Here is a 19339-nt window from a genome sequence, read left to right on the forward strand (position 1 = left end):
TTAGGTACATAGTTATTCATCGAATGTAAAAAATATAAAAATATAAACATTTTTATATTTATGTTAGTTAAAATAATATTGCAAAAATGTAAAAGACCAGCCATGAATTTTAGAAAAGGAAAAAACGAAAAAAAAAAACCCTAACAGAAAATCGTTATGTTAGTTAAAAGATAACAATCCAATGGATAAACAAGCCAATAGAGTGAAAGGTATACAAAGAAAAGAAGAGGAAAGGAAAAGACAAAAAAAAAAGATTCTGATCAATGACAACATTGCAAAGATCATCTGTCTCGTTCAGGCGACAAGGCTCATCAGGCCGTATATGGGGCGATCGTCACATAATTGATCCAAAAAATGGCTTGCCTAATGCGGCAGCAGGCGGGGAGAGAAGGCATAATCAAGACAACCTTCCAGACAATAGGAACTCTGAGGAATTTTTTTCTCCCCGGCAAGTGGAGATTCTTCATCCCCAACCAACCAACTTTCCAGCACATCCTGAACCAGAAAACAATACAAACCCTAAAGCAGAAGCTTCTCCACAGAAAGTCCAAAGGTGTAGGATCTGTGTGCTTTTCGGACGATGCATGGGACCAACAGCATAGGGTCATTCTTTTTCATCCATTTCTTTGTCGTCTTCTGTGTCAATAGACTGCACATACTTGGTTTTTTCTTTTTTTTCTTTTTTTTTTTTCATTTATTGTGATTTGCATTATTTTCTTAATGGTAAGAATCGAAGTTTTAGCTGTTATGAACCAGAAAATTACCCATAAATTGTTACATGATTTCTCCAATCTATTCTTTTGGCCAGCCTGAAAGCAAATCTGCTTGTTTTATGGAATATAATGTAAAATGAACCTTGATTCCAAATTTCATTCAATGATTATTGTCTTGAGAAAATGTCTTCTACTATCATTACTCTTCTATTCATAAATGATTAGGTTCAAGAAGTTATAGTCTGTTATAGGCAAATGAAAATAAATAAATTCCAGACATACAGGATTTAGAGAAAAGAACCAAAGGATCTGAAAAGATGCAGAATGCTGTTGTTTATGCATGCATGACCCACCAAAGCATGCTTTGATCAGGCACTTTCGACATAAACATCAAACAATGAAAGCATTCGCTGAGCAATATTTAATACTGGATTGTGATTATAAGAACTAGGATTGAAAATATCATAATATTTTGTTTGCAAGCAAGTATGTTGATCACGCTTCAAATGTTTGCTAGAGAACACAGTAAATCCTAACAGATGACCAGCAATCTTGTCCCAGCATGAATGATAGATCAACTATTTTCTTAAAGATCCAGCACTAAGGATTTAAATGTCAATAAACCCAGTAAAACATATATAGTTCAATGAATAAAGGGAAAGATAGGAATGATGCTATCAAAGGGTCCAAAGTAGTTTTGATTGAAAGGTTAAAACAATAGTCAATGGCCGTAGAAGAAAATTTTCTGCTTTTCCTTTTATTTCTTTTCTCACCTTGGTGAGAACTTTACATCTGTATATTTCTATACAAACAAGAAGGATACGGTCATTGTCAAAATTGGATGCTACAACTTACAAGATTTATTTTCACCCTAAAAACAATGCGAAATCTAGACTGTAATGGAAAGAGGAATGAAGGTTTAAAAGGAGTAAAAGAAAAAATGGAATAACTTATTGTATTCTTGGTCAGCTTTTGCTTGGTTGGCAAAAGAAAAAAAAAGAGATTTAAGCATTTGCCATAGTAAAAGAGAATTCTTGCCTATAACTGCAGCTGATGGTAATTACTGTAGTTGATTTGATTCAAGCGTATGCAGCATAGCATATTCTCCGGCAAGTCTTCAGCTTTATTTCCCTGATTAAAAATTACAAAATTATATCATGTGTATGTTAGATTAAAATCTTAAAAGATAGAAAGCGGCCTTGTATAATTAAGAGATTACTTGAATTGTCAAGCCAAAATCCAGTATACACAGCTTATATCTGTCTTGAAATGCCTCGAAACCTTTTCTAGAGATGTAGCTAAATCTATGCAAATCCAAGTCAATCTCCAAGTAGTTTTCTCCCTGCAATAGTTTTAAAATCCTTAGTGCTTAATCATGGAATAACTCTTAATCATGGAATAATCCCTTAAGAAAATAGTATCAGACTATTAATCTAGTGAAAAAAGCCAAAACAAATAGAGAAACAAACATGGTGTTGGTAGGAAATTTATTTATTGTGCAAAATAATGCGAAAAGTTCATTAAACAAAAGATATAATTATCAAATAGAAAGGTTATGAGAAAAAATTACCAAGTAAAACTCATGCTGAGGACGTGAGAGAACAGGTTTTTCATTATAAGCATTCATGAGCTTCTTCTCAGCTGTGCTTAAATGAAGATCCTGCGTATTTGCCACTCGGCCAATCATTTTCAATCTTTCCCTAAAAGGTGCAATACTATCTACAGGGAAGCCTTTAACTCTCTCCACCTCATCATTGATTAACCTCTGTTGATAAAAGGAACAAGAAAAATTAATGAATAAGATACTACTTTTGAAACAAGAAGCAAACATAACAAGTATGCAGTAAGACAAACAATAACAAAGCAATGTCTCAAATATGGGGCCTCCATTTAAATATGGGGCTTCCAGTAGCTAAATGTCCAGCATAGAAGCAGAGAGCAACAAATGTATTTATCTTACTATTATATTTTCTCGGAACTGAAGTGGGAGCTCTTTCGAGTAACCTTCAGATAGTTTAAAGTACAACACCAAATTCATTCCTTCTCCATCATTTTCACTCTGAAAGATTGTTATAGGGTACAATGGAATCTGCAGGTCAAAAGATAATGTCATTATTAGAAAAATTCAAATGGACAAGCATGTCTTTCCAATGAAGAAATATCTATCCCTGTCTGCAAGGACACAGAGATTTGAACCTATAAGCTCATTAAGCATACTTCTGTTCGTGAGCATGGTATGATTGAACTACATGCTAATTACTTGGTTGAACAATAATAATTCTATTTTGCCACATCATTCCACTAGTAATGGACATAGTTTAAAGTAAACCTTGGAGGAAAAGTTTAGCAACAAAATATCTTAAATGGTAGGTCTAAAGCCAGGAAACAGTGATAACCATATGGAGTGAATTCTGGGAGAAATGAAAAGGTCAAGTACCTGAATATTTACAACAAGAATAGCAGGAATGTCTTCAGATAGATTAAAAACCGGAAGTTCCACAAAACGAGCAATGTGATCAATTTTGCGCTGAGATAAGAAGAGATCAACTCCAAAGGGATTAAATGCTGCAAACTTTGAAGCAAATTCCTTCTTTTTGTCCCTGTCAAAAGAGTAAATGGAAAGAATCACTCAGTTCAGTTAGCCAGTAACAACAAAAATAATAAGGAGAGAGTCCATAACTATGAAGTCAGAAGTTCCCAGATCATCCAAGTTGCATGCACGTGCATTCAAGAAGAAAAGTTAAACCAAAGAAGAAAATGTGCTCTCACCTAAAGTAGTGGTGGCCACGGACCTTGAAAGAACTTGGCTCTAGAGGAGACCAACAATCAGCCATGTTCTTCTCTTTTGGACAGTATGGGACTGAGATACCAGCTACCAGTCTTTGCAAGGGCACCTTGGGAGAAACTGAGATGAAATAAAACCATGCACACGTAAAAATATGGCATATGATCAATGTGTCATCAATAACTACAAAACATAAAAGACATAATTGAGTGTGCAAAACTGAATTTGAAAGCTTCATTATTATGCCATGCATTGTATTGTAATTGAATGTAGGGCTACTTGAAATTCCTCTCCAAAGGCACTTTCAACAATTTCTTTTTTAAAAGCACTTAGCTCTAGTCTCAGAAAAGGAATAATGTTTTAAGTTCTTATTTATAGCAGATCATCCCAAATACAGAAGTCTCCAATAAGCCACAGAAAAATGGAGAAATACAAACAATAGTTACGGAGGACAAGGAAAAAGTTGGTAACACTGACCTAATGTTGGATTGGCATGTCCCTCCCTCAATTTAAAGGATAGTTTCAGATGTGCTTTCTTCCTTGAACTAAGTGTACTTGGGTTAAATGATCTTTTTTTCTCTAGTGAAAGGGCAGTTGAAGGAATACAAGGCAAGCAAGTGTTTGGGAGAAGTCCGATATGTTGCACTATGTGCTTTTCATCCGCACGAGTACTTTCACTAGAAATCTCATCCACACATATTGGAGTCCCCTCAGTGGGATTATCGTTGGCCTTCAATTGAGAATTAGTATTGCTTATTAGACTCAAATCTCTAGGAGACGACACACTCAATACAGATACATTTTCAGAGCCGGTCACAGAGACTACATCTGCAAACAACATGAATCAAAATTATGATCTCAAATCCTTATCAAGCTTAATTCTTTCAAAAAATTAGATTCAAATGATCATATGCTTAAACACATACCATCATGGAGACTATAAAAATCATCATCCAATTCTGACTCAAACACCGAAAAACAATCACGCCATGCCAAGTCTGAACTTCCTGTCACTGGCAACCAAACCCAAAAATGAAGATAAACATTTTAGGCTATATACATTAAATTAAAAACCCAAAAAATACAAGTCATAATTCATCAAATCATCCAAACTCAAAGAAGAGAATAATCCTAACATAACTCAAAAACTGCTTTATGCACCAATGCCCTATAATTTGAACTCACCTTTGCTCGAACCCCTCTTCATTAAGATCATAACAACTTTAAAACAAGAATGAAAATCTATTGTTCAACCAAAAATTAAATTAAACAAGATTAAACTAATAAAAATTCACGTTTCATTTCTCAATCTGTCCAACCCAGAAATCAAAACCCAAAAAAAAAGTGAAAAGAGTAATCAAGAAAACAAAGGAATAACCTTGGATTGTAGAACTAGCACGAGAAAGGTCCTTAGAAGCAGCACAAAAGTCCCCATTCTCAAGCTTACGAGAAGAAACCCTCATTTTAATGATCCTTCTTCTCCTCAAAATCTTCCTGTTTTTCTTCTTTGCAAATACCCCAAAGCTTCCTTGCTTTGAAACACAACTTCCCATTTTCCTTTTTTTTTTTTTTTTTTCTCTCTCTCTCTCTCTTTCAAATTCACAAAAACAAAACAAAGTATGTAACTTTTTTATATTCCAAATGATGAGTTTAGAGTTTTTGACTTTTAGAGTTAAAATTCCAAAACAATAGCTTAATTATTACAAAATAAAAATTGAAAAAACAAAAAACCACTGTTTCTCAAGTCTTCAGCCGTAGCGTCGATTGTCGATCACTCGGCCAAAGGGCTTGGGTGGGCTTTGAAAAGTCAAGCAATGGTGTGAAACAGGTTTTTTTCAAGTGGGGTCCAGTGGACCACAAGCCTGGTGGATAAACTGATCGAACGGTGATAAAATGTGACACGTGGAAATTAGTCCAAATAAATGGCGTTTAAGAGAGCGTGTAGACAAAAAAGGAGCTTGGGTTTTTCAAGTTATGATATCAGTGTACAAGTTTTGAGGTCGTTGGATTTTCATTTTCTATTCTGGTAGATGTCCCAGATTTTGGAGCTTCTTTTCCTTTGTCTTCAAGGAGAAAACGCGTGGCATTATCATCGGTTGCACAAATGCTCGGTGTTACCTTTTAAGAACCGACTCCTCTCCTTCCCTGAATCTTTGATTTCGTCGATCATCTTGTTTGTTTCAACGACATTCTTGAAAAACGGAAATGTTATATTACCATTTACATGGAGACAACCTGTTGTTTTTTTTTTTGGCCAAAGACATGGAGACACCTTGTTGGCTTTGTTACATGGAAAGACTATGGCAACCTAAATCACTATCGAGAACATTGAATTGTTGATGCCATGCCATTCAAGTGTGAATTGATGTTTGATGATGCCTGAAATGGACGTAGACTGAGTGAGTTTTAAGACATTTTAAATGGTTTTGGCTAAAATGTTAAAACCAATTTACGGTAATATATTTGACTTTTTCCCTTTTTTTTATGGCATTCTGTTCATTTCCCAAGTTCAAAGTTTTACAGAGTTGCAGAAGCTATTAAACAAATGGAAAAAAAAAAAAAAAAAAAACCATATCCATAGATAGCTTTTTGTACTTTGCAGCCTTTCTTAGAGCACCTGAAGGAAGTGAAGAGGAGGTGCTTGGAAGAAACTCAGAAAATACAAATAGAATGGGAAGTCTCAAAGACTCAAAGCACTGAAGCAGCAATTGAGAAAGGATGAAAGAATCTGGAACAAAACTATTGCTTCACAAAACTATTGCTTCACTCTTTTTGTAAAACCAAGCTATTGTCTCAGATTTCGTCCAAAGTGCTTCAATTTACCTTTTTGGATGCCTCCACTTGCTTCCATTAGAAACATACCATTTACTAGTAGTTTTATGGAAAGAAATGAAATTCCAAATACATTTTTGTTTAAACTTTAGAAACTGCTACAGTAATCAAAGTTATCCTTCTTTTTTTTTTAAATAAATGTGTTATATTTCCTTAATACAAAGTTTCATTTGTGATTCTGCAGGTGCATTGAGATGGATCCTTGGGTTGTTTCAAATGTTCTGCTACCAAACCTGGAATGGACTGGGTTTCTTGATGTCTCAGTTGTACATCCCGTTCGTGTTGAAAACTTCATAGAACAGCCAGACCTATTTGTAGGCGTGTTTCTTCTTTGATTTCTTATGGTGAATTCTAAGTAACTAAAATTTCAATGTGATTACTAATTTGCAAATTGAATTTGCTATATAACAAAGATCATGTCTTTGCTAACTACTATAATCTATTAATCATGGCTGTGAACTAATTCTGATATCGATGATCTCACTTTTCATGAATGTAAAAATGTAATTATCATAAAATCATTCTTTAAATAAAAATCACTTTTTCATTTCATTCATAAGCATAATCAATCATTTACATAACAAAAAGATAAAATAATCATATGCTTGATCCTATTTTCATATATTGAAAATAAAAAAATAAAACATTTATTCGTTTAAAAATATACATATATACATAGATTCAAAAATAAGTAAATTATGTGAGATTCTACTTACCTCCTTTGAATTCCTCCACCTAGTTTTTTTCTCTCAATAATTAATGGTCCATTCAAGATAATTTCTACATAACAGTTATTAATAAACCCATTTGAGACCGTTTATATCAAAACAGTTAAGCTAAATAAGAAATAATTCAAGTAATTAATTCTGACAGTCTGCACTATTTTTACTAAAATGATCATATTTCAAGATATTCAATTCGGAATTAAAGTCTTTTTAATGCGTTAGAAACTAGACTCGACAAGCTTTTTAACCATATACGATAAATCTCATGATTTCTTGTGGATTAATTATAACAATTTTTGAAATCAACGTCATATGCTACTGCTACTAGACAGCCTGTATACTTTCTCCTAAAAATTACGTATTTATTCATAAGAAACTCCAAATTTAATTCCGCTTAATTCATTGGAAAGTAAACTTAATAAGCTTTTCTAAACACATATGGCTTAATATGTAAATCTTTATATAAAAATTAAGGGGAATTTCGAAATTCTTCCCTGCTGCTGCTATTAGACAACTTGCACTTAGGTAAAAAAAATTAGATAACTCTTAATAGAAAACTCGAATTCGACTCCTGTTTGTTTCATTAGAAAGTAGATTCAACATGTTTTTCAATAATATACAATAATCATAACAGTATTAAACCATTTAATACAGAATATAACTTTAATGCATAACTGCAAACACAGGATTTATACGAAACAAAAGTTTTCCTTCTTATTTCCATCAAATTTCTGTTTCAGCAATAAATTCACATTACTAACTTTCTCAACACTTAATTTGACCCTAATTAAAGCCTAAATTATTTGCCTAAAGGATAATGGAAATCTTAAAATTTTAGGATTTCTCGATTACAAATTACATCTTAAGACTTAAAAATCAATATTTCAAAATTAAAAGAGATTATTTACTCACCTCTGACAGATAATTCTCTTTATAGATTTGTTATTTCCCTTCACTTGAAATCCTTTAGTTTATCTTTTTTGTATAAGAAACAGAGGAAAAATAAGTTTGTATTTTTTCTTTCGTTAATCGTCGATTGAAAACTGAATAAATTAACTCTTTTAAAAAAAATTTGGGTTATTTATCAATATATCCTTTGCATTTTTCAGTCTTTACTAAAGAGTCCCCCACCTATAAAAAAAAAACTTAAAAATAGCCCTCTTTTTTTTTTTAACGGGTATTACAGCTGATCTCTCTTTTCTTGCTTCACTGATCATTTAGAAAAGAGAAAAATGGAACAGCCTGTGACTAGCAAGTAACCTTGCAGAAATGAATTTCAACAAGACTAACTTATAAATTCTAATATGCCAACTTGATCAGTAAGCATGTATGAAATGTAGGATAGGAGAACTTTAGGAATATAGATTCATTTTGTCAATGTAGACATAAAACTGTGAAGAAGATGGTTATAGCACATGTTTAATGGTAGTCAATTCACAATAGTAAAATTAGAATCAAGATAGTGCAATTTGTTAGTGAACTGTCATCAGATCATCTCAAATGTGTTACAAGGATCTGCCTCTGAAGGGAAGAAACAAAGATACAGGGAGCATTTACAGGTGTGCAAAATAAGTCCCCCAGCTTGTATCTTCTAGAAAACAGATGTATATCAAAAGAATGAATTGATAATTTTCTTGCAAAAGCAAACACTAAATGTACATATGCTGTCAACTGCATATTAATGATACTATCTAACCTTTCTAATGGTTGATGACTTCCTTTATTTTCCATAGTCCGAAAATAACTTTTGATTATGTATAGGTTGTAATGGGCCATTTGATTACATCGGTGTAACACCTCCATACACACAAGTTGATTATGGAACCCTAATGGCTCACATTTCCAACTCAGTTATTGTTGGAGAAGACACCTTTATTGTGAGTGGCAATTTGTTGTTTGTTCTGAGAATGGGTTTTATATGAATACCATTCCCCTTGTTTTGTCAACCTTCATACTTTCATGGTCTAAGTTGTGGAATATCCTTTGAGAACTGACATGCTGGATTCCTGTGGATGCCTTATAAAGGTATTTCTGTTAATCAACTGTTTGTTATTTTGCATTAAGCTTCCTGTAAGAAAAGAAAATTAATGAACCTCTGGTCTGATGTAATTCTCCAAAAATTGGAATACAATTCATTTAAAAGGTTTCAGCCTTTCACATCTAGAGAATAGGAGTGTGGAGCTATATGAAGTTTCTGTAAAGGATCCTAAAAGACACCAAGTCAAGCTCAACAACTCCTAGCATATCAACATATCAGTTTACTATTTTTTAGTTAAACTTTCAGAAGTTGTTGAACTTGAGCATTGATTTTAGACCCCTTGCTACCGGTCCTCTTGTAGTTATAGCTTGCGTACTGTAGCGTAAGCACTTCAATGTCTCTCTAATTATGACATTAGAGACATGTGGTTTCTGGAGTATATTTCTAAATTCACTCTTAATCTTAACTGTAAAGATGATCATATATATAAATGTTACAGTTTGGAATTAATTTTATGCTGCTTGTTGGTTTGACTGCTAGGTTTATTTGTATTTTGCACATAGCCTTCCAGTCCTCATGTAATTCCTGTTAGTGCTGGCATGATTCCTCATTATAGTTTTTCATTTAAAAGCAGATCCAAAGCATCTCAACTAACCCTACCTGCTGTACTTTTCCAATGCGGAGGAGCTTGGTTAAACGACATTTTTTTTTAACCTAGAACCTGTTATCTCTCCAGCATAGAATCAATACTGGGGCCATGGAGATGCTCATCTAGCATACCTTCCTCATGTCAGATAGAAGACACAGTGTCCAAAAGCATGGATCCCATAAAGAGAAGGGATTTTTTATTTAACATGGGAATTGTGGTCCAGTTCAATTGAAACTTTGAGTTTTATAGGAGGAAGCTGGTCTGTTCTCTCTTTACCTTTTACTTTTTGTGGTTTTGTTTTTGTTTTATCTTTTGTAAAGGAAGTTGATTATGTGAAGGAGGCAAAATAATTGACAGCAAAACATATCTAATCTGTCTAAAACATTAGTACTACATGTTCATTCAACCATGGTTTGGGAAGAAAATGTTTAGCAAAGTAATCAAGCATCTCTTTCCATTTTTAAGTAAAATTTCTTTTCTAAATGTGGTTGGTATGTAAATTTGATGACAGTTTGACATTGCTTCTTGTCTGTTTTTATCCTTCTTTAGAGATTTAATTGAAAAACTCATTTCAGTGATTACCTGAGTGGGGAACCATTTAAGTAATTTTGTTCAAATAAAAAATCCTCTGGTGGGACCTGTTCTATCAATGCAATGAAGCAACTGATTAAGGGAGTGGATCTTATTTCTCACATGATTGAAAAGAGTTGTCCCACAATGCAAGCATTATTGAACTGAAATTCTTAAAGAGGGAATAATCTTCTACAAGAAAATTATAGATTTATTCACAAAATCATTTTTGTGCCTATTGAAAATGACAGCATTAATTGATATCCCTTTGGCTAAAGTTACCAAGGAACCTTTTAGAAATCCAATCCTCGATGTGGAGGATATAGTACTAGATATCTTTTGAGATAAACAAGATTAGTAATGGAATTACTTTGATGTCATGCACTAGGTTGTGGTTTAACTTTTAAGTTTCAATGCTGACTGATTAAACTATGCATTCATGTAGAATTATCAACAGCTTGTCTGTTGTTACCCTGTGATTTTTTTCCCAATAATCTGTTCTTCCCTTTTGCTTATATTGTTATATGAATCTCCTTATTAAAAGTTCTCAAAGTATGTCAGATTCATTGCGTAGGACTGAATCTTGCTCATTATCTGATAAAGAGAATCTTTCCTTTTTCAGTAGTGTGCTTAAGAAATGTAGTTCTTTCTTCTTCTGATTTCTCCCCTTTTATGTTTCTGAAATTTTGTTGAATGGTAGATAGAGTTACGAAAATCAAAAGGGTGCATAAACTTGATAATTTTTCTTCTTTTTGGCTATGTGGATAACATAAACTTTTATGATAAATGGGCTATGTTGTTTTTCAATGTGACTGGCATCCCATTGCAGCAAAGTAGGGAACATGATGTCCTTATAGTCCAAATTTAGATTCTTGAAAAGACTTAATAAAGCATCAGAATTCTCTAATTACCAGTTTCTTTTCTTGTTTCTTTAGTCATTGTACTGTATCAGGTGGGACTCTGAAGACCTGCTTACTGCATAAAACTAATTTAAAGGCATTGCAGGATGGTTTGTTACTTTGCCCGGAGCATATAGTTATATATTATACATATACATACATTTCCTGGATTGCATACAATTTTGATGCCTCATACTTTGTTAAAACTGACTAGGAGAAATGGGATGAGGTACTTGTAGGGTAAGAAAACTGCAACTCCAGCCAAGGCAGTTGTCTGCTTAGTTTTGTGCCTTTCGCTTTCGAATTCCTCTTTTCAAGGGCTGATTGATGGAAACCTTATCGTATGTGTTAGTTTGCCAAGAGGCAACCCTTTTGAATACATTAGATTGGGCACAACAGAATATTATTTTGCTATAACAGGCACAAGCCCCTATGTCTTTTACAAGCTTGGAACACATTAGAGTTGGAGAGATAGTGAGGTCTCCTATGCTTGCCTGCTTGCTGCATGAAAATGCACAAACCAAAGCAAAGAAAGAGAAGTCCCATGGGCCCATTTCAATATATAAAGCAACAAGGGCAACGAACTTTTCTTTTATTCGTCATGTTCCTCTCTTTCCTCTCCCAAAACACAGTGTTGCTTCAATCTTACATCTTTAAATAGAACAAATGACTTCTTACCCGCCAAGTTGAAAATCACCTAAACCACTTTGTCTTGATCCTCTGCTTTCCCTTTCTTTCCTTTCTCCTTTCTTTTCACTTCTGAGTGTTCCACATGCATTTTCCTCCCTTAAAAATCAACATGGTTGCTCTGAGTTCTCTGTTTAAAGGCCTGCAATTCTTTGGTGAAAACTCGTAGAAGCAGCAGAAAGATATGGGGAGGAGTGGTAGAGCTTTGAGGTTTCTGTTTGGAGTTACAGTGCTTGTGGGAGTTATTTGGTTATTGTTTGTAGGCATCATAAAAAACCATGCAACCGCGATGACAAAATCAATTTTGGTTTCCTCAACTAGAGATTCCAAACATTGGGAGTTTGTTGCACAAGAGAGGCGTAATTCTCATCAGGATTTCCATCTAAATTATGTCAGCAAGAGACGAGTTCCTAATGGACCTGATCCCATTCACAACAGGTACATTACATATTCCTGTCTCGGATAACATGTATATGCATATTTTCTTCTTGACTTGACCACTGGCCTTTCCTCCATCCACACTTATCGATGACCAGGCATGATAAATTAATATCTTTTGTGGCTTGAATTCAATAAGAGACTGAAAAGGTGATGCTCACACAAATAGTTTCTAGTCTGACTCTAATTTTTCATGTATGATCTAAATACTGATATATGCTATTTCAGTTTTGTATTTTGCTTTTGGGAAGGAAGGTGGTGTTATAGACAGAGATAGGGAGATGAGATGTACATTGGTTCCCTTTTGATATAATAATCCAGATATGCAAAAAGGATACCATTAATTCATATTTCAAATGAATGAAAGCTGGTGATGGTGTTATTCTTTACAAAAGCTTCTTTAAACCAATCTTTCTCTTATTTTGATAAGAAACAAATAAAGACATTGGGAGAAGTACTAACCCACTTTAGCTATGTGGAAGAAAGATGCATTTAACAGCTCCTTTCCTTTACAATGAAATTCAAACCAGTATATACTTTGAATTTTACCAGAAAGTTCCTGGAAATGGTAAAGTTCTTGGAAAAAAATCTTTTCATTCAAAAAAAAAAAGGACTCAGGCTTACATAAATGAATATTTTTCTTGTAATTATATGTTCAGGAGAGCAGCAAAGTCTGGACAACCTCCAGGACGAGCCTAGGTGTGAAAGGCAATGAAACTGCTCGAGCTCCTGCAGATGATCTTGGTGGAGAAATTTGTTTAAACTTTTTCATTTTTGTATGCTTCTTCCAACAGGGAGATCATAAACATTGTACTTTAAATTTTCTGAAAAATTTTCTTGCTAGTGTTCATGGTTTGCCACTCTCAGAATTCATTAAAAAGTTTTGCACTGAATTTTTTTATACTCGAGATTGTCAAGATTGAACCCTGCTTATTAAAACAAAAAGTTCAACAGATATATACACGCATGAAAATTTTCTTCATGCATATCAAGAAAGTAAGTGCCTTCTCTTGCACTAGCATCAAGTACACAACAGCTATGAGAAAAAGATTGAACTTTTGAAGGTGTCCCACCAGCATTTCTGCTTTTCCTTGCTTAATTCTTTTAAGAGAAGGAGATTCATGGATAGGTTTTTGTTTAACAATGACAAAAAACCAGGCCAACCCCCCAAAAAAAAAAAAAACATTTACACTGTTAAGAAAAAATTGGAGCAAATTCCAATAAAGAGTGTGGTCTCCGTACATGATGTGTAGCTTTGTAACGCAAATTAATCAGCCATATCTTCTTTTTTGGGGTTTTCTATTTCTTCTCTCATGTTTCCTTTTGTCCATCTTCCCATCTGAATAAAGCAAAAGCCAATAACTAAAGTTGCTCACTTCTCAAAACAATTTTTTTTTCCTTGAATTCTACATTAAAATATGGCAAGTAGCTAGTTTATCATTCTATCATGTAGTGCTTATTAAATCAAGATACTTCAGCAGAGGTTAGGTAATTATAAATACGCCATAATGATACATTACGAAAAAATATATAAAAGTGATGCAATTTAAATTTTAACAAAAACTATACAAGTAAAAATTAAAAAAAATAAATTCGTGATTGGCATGTTGATAGTAATTGTGAGGTAACAACTTTCATATCTTACACATATTTGATACAAAATAGAAAATGCATAAATTTTACTCAATCCAACTAAAACCAAACACAAAATGCTGTTAGGAAAGTGATATTAGGACCTGAGATAGTTTTAACATTAGTTTTATAGACATTTTTGATAATCTTGCTTTTGAAAAAAGCTTCAATAAGAAGGGAATGGAATGAACATATCAATTAGCAAAATTCTTGGACAGAGATTTAGATAACCACAACCTGACAAACATTGGGTGTAAAACATCTACTTCAACTATACTTTTTACTACAGTTCCAGTGGAAACAAGCATGTTCTGACTTGATTATCAAAGGGTTGTCCACTTAATGCCAAAGTCATCATTAAGGGAACTATAAAGAAAAACTCATTTAACATAATGTTACCAGACATGATTAGAGACAAAGAACAATGAAATCATTGCATGATTCATGATCATTTATTTAGAGTTAAAGAATAGTAGCTTAACACAAGTATTGATATGGAGACATGTTTTAAAAGTCCAATTTCTTGAGTTGATCATGACCTGAATTAACCCCAACAGCAAATCCATTGTTAATCAATACATATCTTTTTGTTTGAATTTTGATTGCAGAAAAAGAAGTAAGATTCTTTAATGTCATTAAAAACTTTGTAAATTTTTTTGGGTTTCTTTTCATTGTGATGGGACTAAGAAAAAAGCAAAATGATATTACTATATATGATCATTTAATGGTATCACTCCAAAGTGAAAAACAAAGCAAGAAGCAATCTCTGGTCATTGCTTTTTTTTTCACCTTTTGCTTCTTTTTCTGGTTTGATTTTGAATGGTTCGAGAAGCAAAGACTTGGTCCAAAGTAACTGAGATTCAAATTAGGGAAGTTTCTGTTGCATGTAATGGGAGACATATTCCTTTCTCCTGCAGTTTCTTTAATCTTTTGATTCAAAGATGGGAAAATTTATGCACTCCCTATTTGTGTAACAAAATGACTGCCCCATGGTTCAAAAAACTTCATGTTTAGTTTGTCATTGAGGAAGTTCATTGGAAATTGAAATAAACTTCCAGTCTATAATTTGACCTCCAGCTTTGTGTTTAAGCATTGAGATTGGTGGTTGGTTAGAAGATAAGTAAGCAGGCATTGGGTGAATGAAGCAATTTCATTTTGATCAATATGTGTATTTGAATAGCTTATGCTTGTGAAGGCCAAGGTGGTGGTGGTGAATGCCTTTGCCTGCCTGAAAAAGAAACTTATTAAAAGCCTTTGAGTTTGGACGCATGGATCCATGTTACAGTATTTACAGTATTGATGGATTGAGTGTTTCAACTTCAAAATCTGGTTGGATGTTTCTTTCATGTCATTATAGATTTTCCATCCATAGAGGATCTAAGGCATGGACATTGGCAACGTAACTACAGCTACATATCAACACAGAAATTGTTCCTCTGTTCTCCATTCCAATGAATTTCTTGTTTTTGCAGAAAATCATGGAATGCTATGAACTTCTACTCAAAAAGATGGATTTTGACGGAAAAATCTCCTCTATTCTATGGATAACAGTCTGAGAAGACTAGTATGGAATTATGAGCTTGATTCAGAAAAGTGGATTGGGTCTTTCCAACATGAGAAAGCAGATAATACAGCAAAAGTTGCCTGACTGCCTGAGCAACACCCCCACTCCCACCACCTCCCTCGGCCCCCTTCCTCAGGACACACCCACACAGACAAAAAAAACTAAAGGAAAATCCAAAACCACCACCACCAGAACCAAAAACAAATGCTAATGTTCTCAAATTATCAACAATGAATCAAAGGCAGTGACTAGAATTCAAAGAAAATTCTGTACATGTTGCCCTTATGCTGATATGCTGTTTTCAATTAGCATCAACTAAAATTTGTCTGAACATTTGATTAAGATCCTGTGGAGTGCATATTTGACCAATTTAAAGCTTAGGATTTCCAGCAGAAAAGCATTTGGGGGACATAAATAATCAACTTGTTGGTCTGCCAACAGTGAATTCCAAGCATTAATCATGCGATGCAGCACATTCTTTGTCACCAGCCAATTGTCGCTATAGATAAAAACAATCTATGGCATCACTGGCAATTAAACTACTGTGATGATGTAATAAATCAGTAACAGATACAGCACCAGACAAAGGGTATCTGCTCACATCACTACCATTCTCCACAGAAATCAAATGGGAAAAAGGATAAAACAGAAGAAACAAACATCATAACTAAAACAAAAGATTTTCACAGTGCTTTTGTAATACAATGGCATTAAGGCCTTTTTCTTTCCTCTTGCATTAAAAAAAGATTGATACCGAAAACAAAAGAAAAAGAACTTTGAGTTCCTCCTAAACCAGATAACAGTCTCTTTGATACTATAGATATCGAATTGTTAACAAGCTAAACAGTACATATATGATTTCACTGCAAAACAAGGAGCAAACAAGTAGATTTCTTGAATATTTAAGAACCTACAGTTCAACAAGTTTATTGTATCATACAACTATTTATGGCAAAGATAAAAGAGCAACTGAAATGGAGATTGGCATCATCATTATCAAAAGCCTTTGAGAATTTACCACAAGATGTAGAAATTTTGCATGCACCACACCATTTTGCAGACTTGGTCCCAATTTTACTCTAAAGTTACAGTGATTCATTATCTTGCTGGATGAAAATCAGAGGGAAATCATCGAACTGTTCGGAGAAACCATTTTCCTCAGCCATGCTATTCAATGACTGATAAACCTGGTACATAGACCATCTGTCCTTTGGCCGTGTAACCATGCAATTACATGCAATTTTGAGGAACTGCAAAATTTCCTCATCATGCCCCTTTCCACAAAGAGCCTTGTCGATAGCATCCTTGATTCTACCAGAGCTGGAGAGATGATTTACCCAATCAACCAAATTACCCTTGAATCCTTCTTCACCTGCATTAACTTCTAGGGGTTTTTGCCTAGTTACCAACTCCAGAAGCACCACACCAAATCCGTAGACATCCCCTTTAAGTGAAGCAACCATAGTGCTTGAATACTCTGGTGCTACATAGCCAAATTCACCTAAATCCCCTTTCATAAAACTAGTCTCATTAACATCCGAGGCAGTCATAAGCCTTGTCAGTCCAAAGTCCATTATCCTAGCATCGGAGTCCTCATCAATAAGAATCACATTGGAGCAGATGTTCTGCTGCAGAAATGGAGGCCGGCACCCATGGTGCAGCCAAGCTAGACCCCTAGCTGCACCCAAACCAATCCTAAATCTAGTTGGCCAATCTACGGCAGCAACACTACCATGTAACAAGGAATACAGAGTCCCATTGGACATATGCTTATAAACTATCAGCTTCTCCTCTTCCACAACACAAAATCCCAAAAGGGGTGTCAAATTTGGATGCCTAAGCTGGCCTAATCTATTCATCTCCAAACGAAACTGCTTCTCACCAAGCTTGCAAGTTGTGAGCCTCTTGATTGCAAGGGCTGATCCATCAGGAAGCACTGCCTTATAGGTAGTTCCCGTCCTAGTGGAAATTATGATGGTCTCTGCATTGAAATTGTTTGTTGCAGCCATCAAATCAGCCAACTTAACTTTCACAAGTGGCTTCTGAAACAATGAAACTTGAGTCAACTTATGAGCCCTCAACCTCTCAGCCCAACTACTGTCATCACCTCCAATATACCCCTTCCTCCTCCTCCTTATCCATCTCAAATGATACCACCACCAAACCCCAAATCCCAACAACATTGAAGCTGCAGCACCAAAAACCCCAGCTGCAATTATAATTGCTAAATTCTTCTTACTCAAAGCCCCACACTTCCTAAGAGGACCCCCACAAAGACTATTCCCAGAAAAATCTGCCTTATCGTGATTCTCAAAAGCTGAAGGAATAGCACCTGTCAGATCATTATTGGCTACAGAAAACTTCTTCAGCCTAACTAAACCGGATAATTGGTATGGAATTGACCCTGAAAGCCTATTATTTGACAGTATCAAATTATTCAAATAAGCACACTTCGATAATTCAGGAGGGATTGGACCAGACAGATCATTGTTAGACAGATCAAGGGCTACTAAATAAGGTAACCAAGTGCATATCTGTGGAGGGATCGTACCAGAAATTTTGTTAGCTGACAGATCCAAAGTCTGCAAACTCTTACAGTACTCTAACGATTGAGGTAACTGTCCTGACAGATTCATTTCTCGAAGTTCAAGACTTAACAGGCGGTTTTCCCGTTCGTTCCAACATACAACTCCAACAAACTTGCATATAAATCCAACCGAATTGTTATTGAAAGTCCACAAGCTTAACTTCTCATCTGGGTCTTGTAGAGAATTTTTGACACCTTCCAGGCACTTCATATCATCCTCAGTTACAGCTGACAAAACAAGTCCTGGCAAAAACATCCATGCTAAAACAAAGCTGAAGATCTTTACTCTGCTGGAAAAAGATCCCTTCATAGCTTACCACCCAAAAAAAAAAACCCTCAAGAATTTTATTTTTGCTTTTTCCTTTTGTTGGTGTGAAGGAATGACTTGGAAGAAAGCAGATTTGCGCGTAAAATATGTGGAATGGGCTAAAGAGGCAGAGCCTGTGAAGGGTCATTGACTTAGATATGTCATTGAGAAATTACCAAACAATTGCTAACAGTTAACAGTATGATTGACTTGATTATTTTCTCCGATACTAATTTTTGTGTATATAATTTTTCTTGCGGTGATATTCGTTGAAGAAAAGGGAAGAAAATTGTCAATTTGGTGGTGATAGTGCTTGATGATTACAGCTTGTTTGACTACAACATTGATTTGTTTAAAAGGATTAATTAAGAATTTGTTGCCCAAGAAACTATGGTCATGGTCCACCAAAATGGTCTAATTGGACAAGGCACCAAATATTCCTCACTTCTTTTTCTAATTTAATTTTAGAGTATATTATACTTTTGCATTTAAATTTTTAAAAATTATATAAATTAATATCTAAAAAAATAAAATATATAATTTGCTTCCCAAATTTTAAAAAATGTATCATTTACATTATAAACTTTCAAATTATGTATGATATTAATTTAAAATTCTAATCTCGTTAATTATACTAACTTATATATACCGCGTTTAATTAACATTATTAAGTTATATGTTTACCACACATACTATCAATTATTTTTTAACATAAATTGAAATTTTATATTTTTTTACTTGAATTGTAAAAATTATTTAATCAATTATTTTTGTGGTGTGACATTTACATGAAAATTTTTATAAAATATTTGATATTTTTATTTAATAAATAACATACATATAATAAAATTATACTAATTAGATACTATATATAGATAACTTAAGTTAATAATATTAGAATTTAAATTTAAATTATATATTATTTGAAAATTCATGATGTAAATTATATATTTTATTTTTTTAGATATTAATT

At 34.0% G+C, this 19339-nt stretch overlaps 2 protein-coding genes and 1 pseudogene across 4 annotated transcripts; 1 reads left to right on the forward strand and 2 right to left on the reverse strand.

The window, feature by feature from the left end:
* Window positions 1-141: 141 nt before the first annotated feature.
* LOC111292677 (protein ENHANCED DISEASE RESISTANCE 2-like) lies at window positions 142-5271 on the reverse strand. Of its 2 annotated transcripts, XM_089767023.1 has the most exons (10): window positions 4877-5148; window positions 4425-4511; window positions 3976-4326; window positions 3483-3618; window positions 3151-3313; window positions 2674-2802; window positions 2284-2478; window positions 1933-2055; window positions 1752-1844; window positions 357-495 (listed from the first exon to the last, which is right to left on the reverse strand). In XM_089767023.1, exons 1-9 carry the CDS (start codon window positions 5049-5051, stop codon window positions 1752-1754), a joined length of 1452 nt encoding a protein of 483 aa, XP_089623149.1. In that variant the 5' UTR covers window positions 5052-5148; the 3' UTR covers window positions 357-495. The 2 variants fall into 2 exon arrangements, with proteins under 2 accessions (XP_022740908.2, XP_089623149.1); XM_022885173.2 differs by having other exon boundaries at window positions 142-1844; window positions 4877-5271.
* A 6679-nt stretch (window positions 5272-11950) lies between these two features.
* On the forward strand, window positions 11951-13124 carry LOC149516621 (CLAVATA3/ESR (CLE)-related protein 25 pseudogene; annotated as a pseudogene). Its single transcript, XR_016345480.1, has 2 exons — window positions 11951-12276; window positions 12936-13124. The product of XR_016345480.1 is annotated as a CLAVATA3/ESR (CLE)-related protein 25 pseudogene (transcript).
* Window positions 13125-16113: 2989 nt separating this feature from the next.
* On the reverse strand, window positions 16114-18694 carry LOC111292597 (inactive LRR receptor-like serine/threonine-protein kinase BIR2). Its single transcript, XM_022885039.2, has one exon. The coding sequence runs from the start codon at window positions 18367-18369 to the stop codon at window positions 16558-16560; it is 1812 nt and encodes a 603-aa protein (XP_022740774.2). The 5' UTR covers window positions 18370-18694; the 3' UTR covers window positions 16114-16557.
* Window positions 18695-19339: the final 645 nt, after the last annotated feature.

This window comes from Durio zibethinus, chromosome 10, assembly GCF_047325235.1.
Source record: "Durio zibethinus cultivar Kanyao isolate XHJ-2024 chromosome 10, ASM4732523v1, whole genome shotgun sequence".
Taxonomy (NCBI): domain Eukaryota; kingdom Viridiplantae; phylum Streptophyta; class Magnoliopsida; order Malvales; family Malvaceae; genus Durio; species Durio zibethinus.

Coding starts and splice junctions, on each gene's coding strand:
- LOC111292597 (XM_022885039.2), bottom strand. CDS start 18,369: ATGAAGGGATCTTTTTCCAGCAGAGTAAAGATCTTCAGCTTTGTTTTA.
- LOC111292677 (XM_022885173.2), bottom strand. CDS start 5,051: ATGGGAAGTTGTGTTTCAAAGCAAGGAAGCTTTGGGGTATTTGCAAAG. Junction 4,512..4,876: donor TGCTAGTTCTACAATCCAAG/GTTATTCCTTTG, acceptor TTTGGTTGCCAG/TGACAGGAAGTTCAGACTTG. Junction 2,479..2,673: donor AGTTCCGAGAAAATATAATA/GTAAGATAAATA, acceptor TTTTATCAACAG/AGGTTAATCAATGATGAGGT.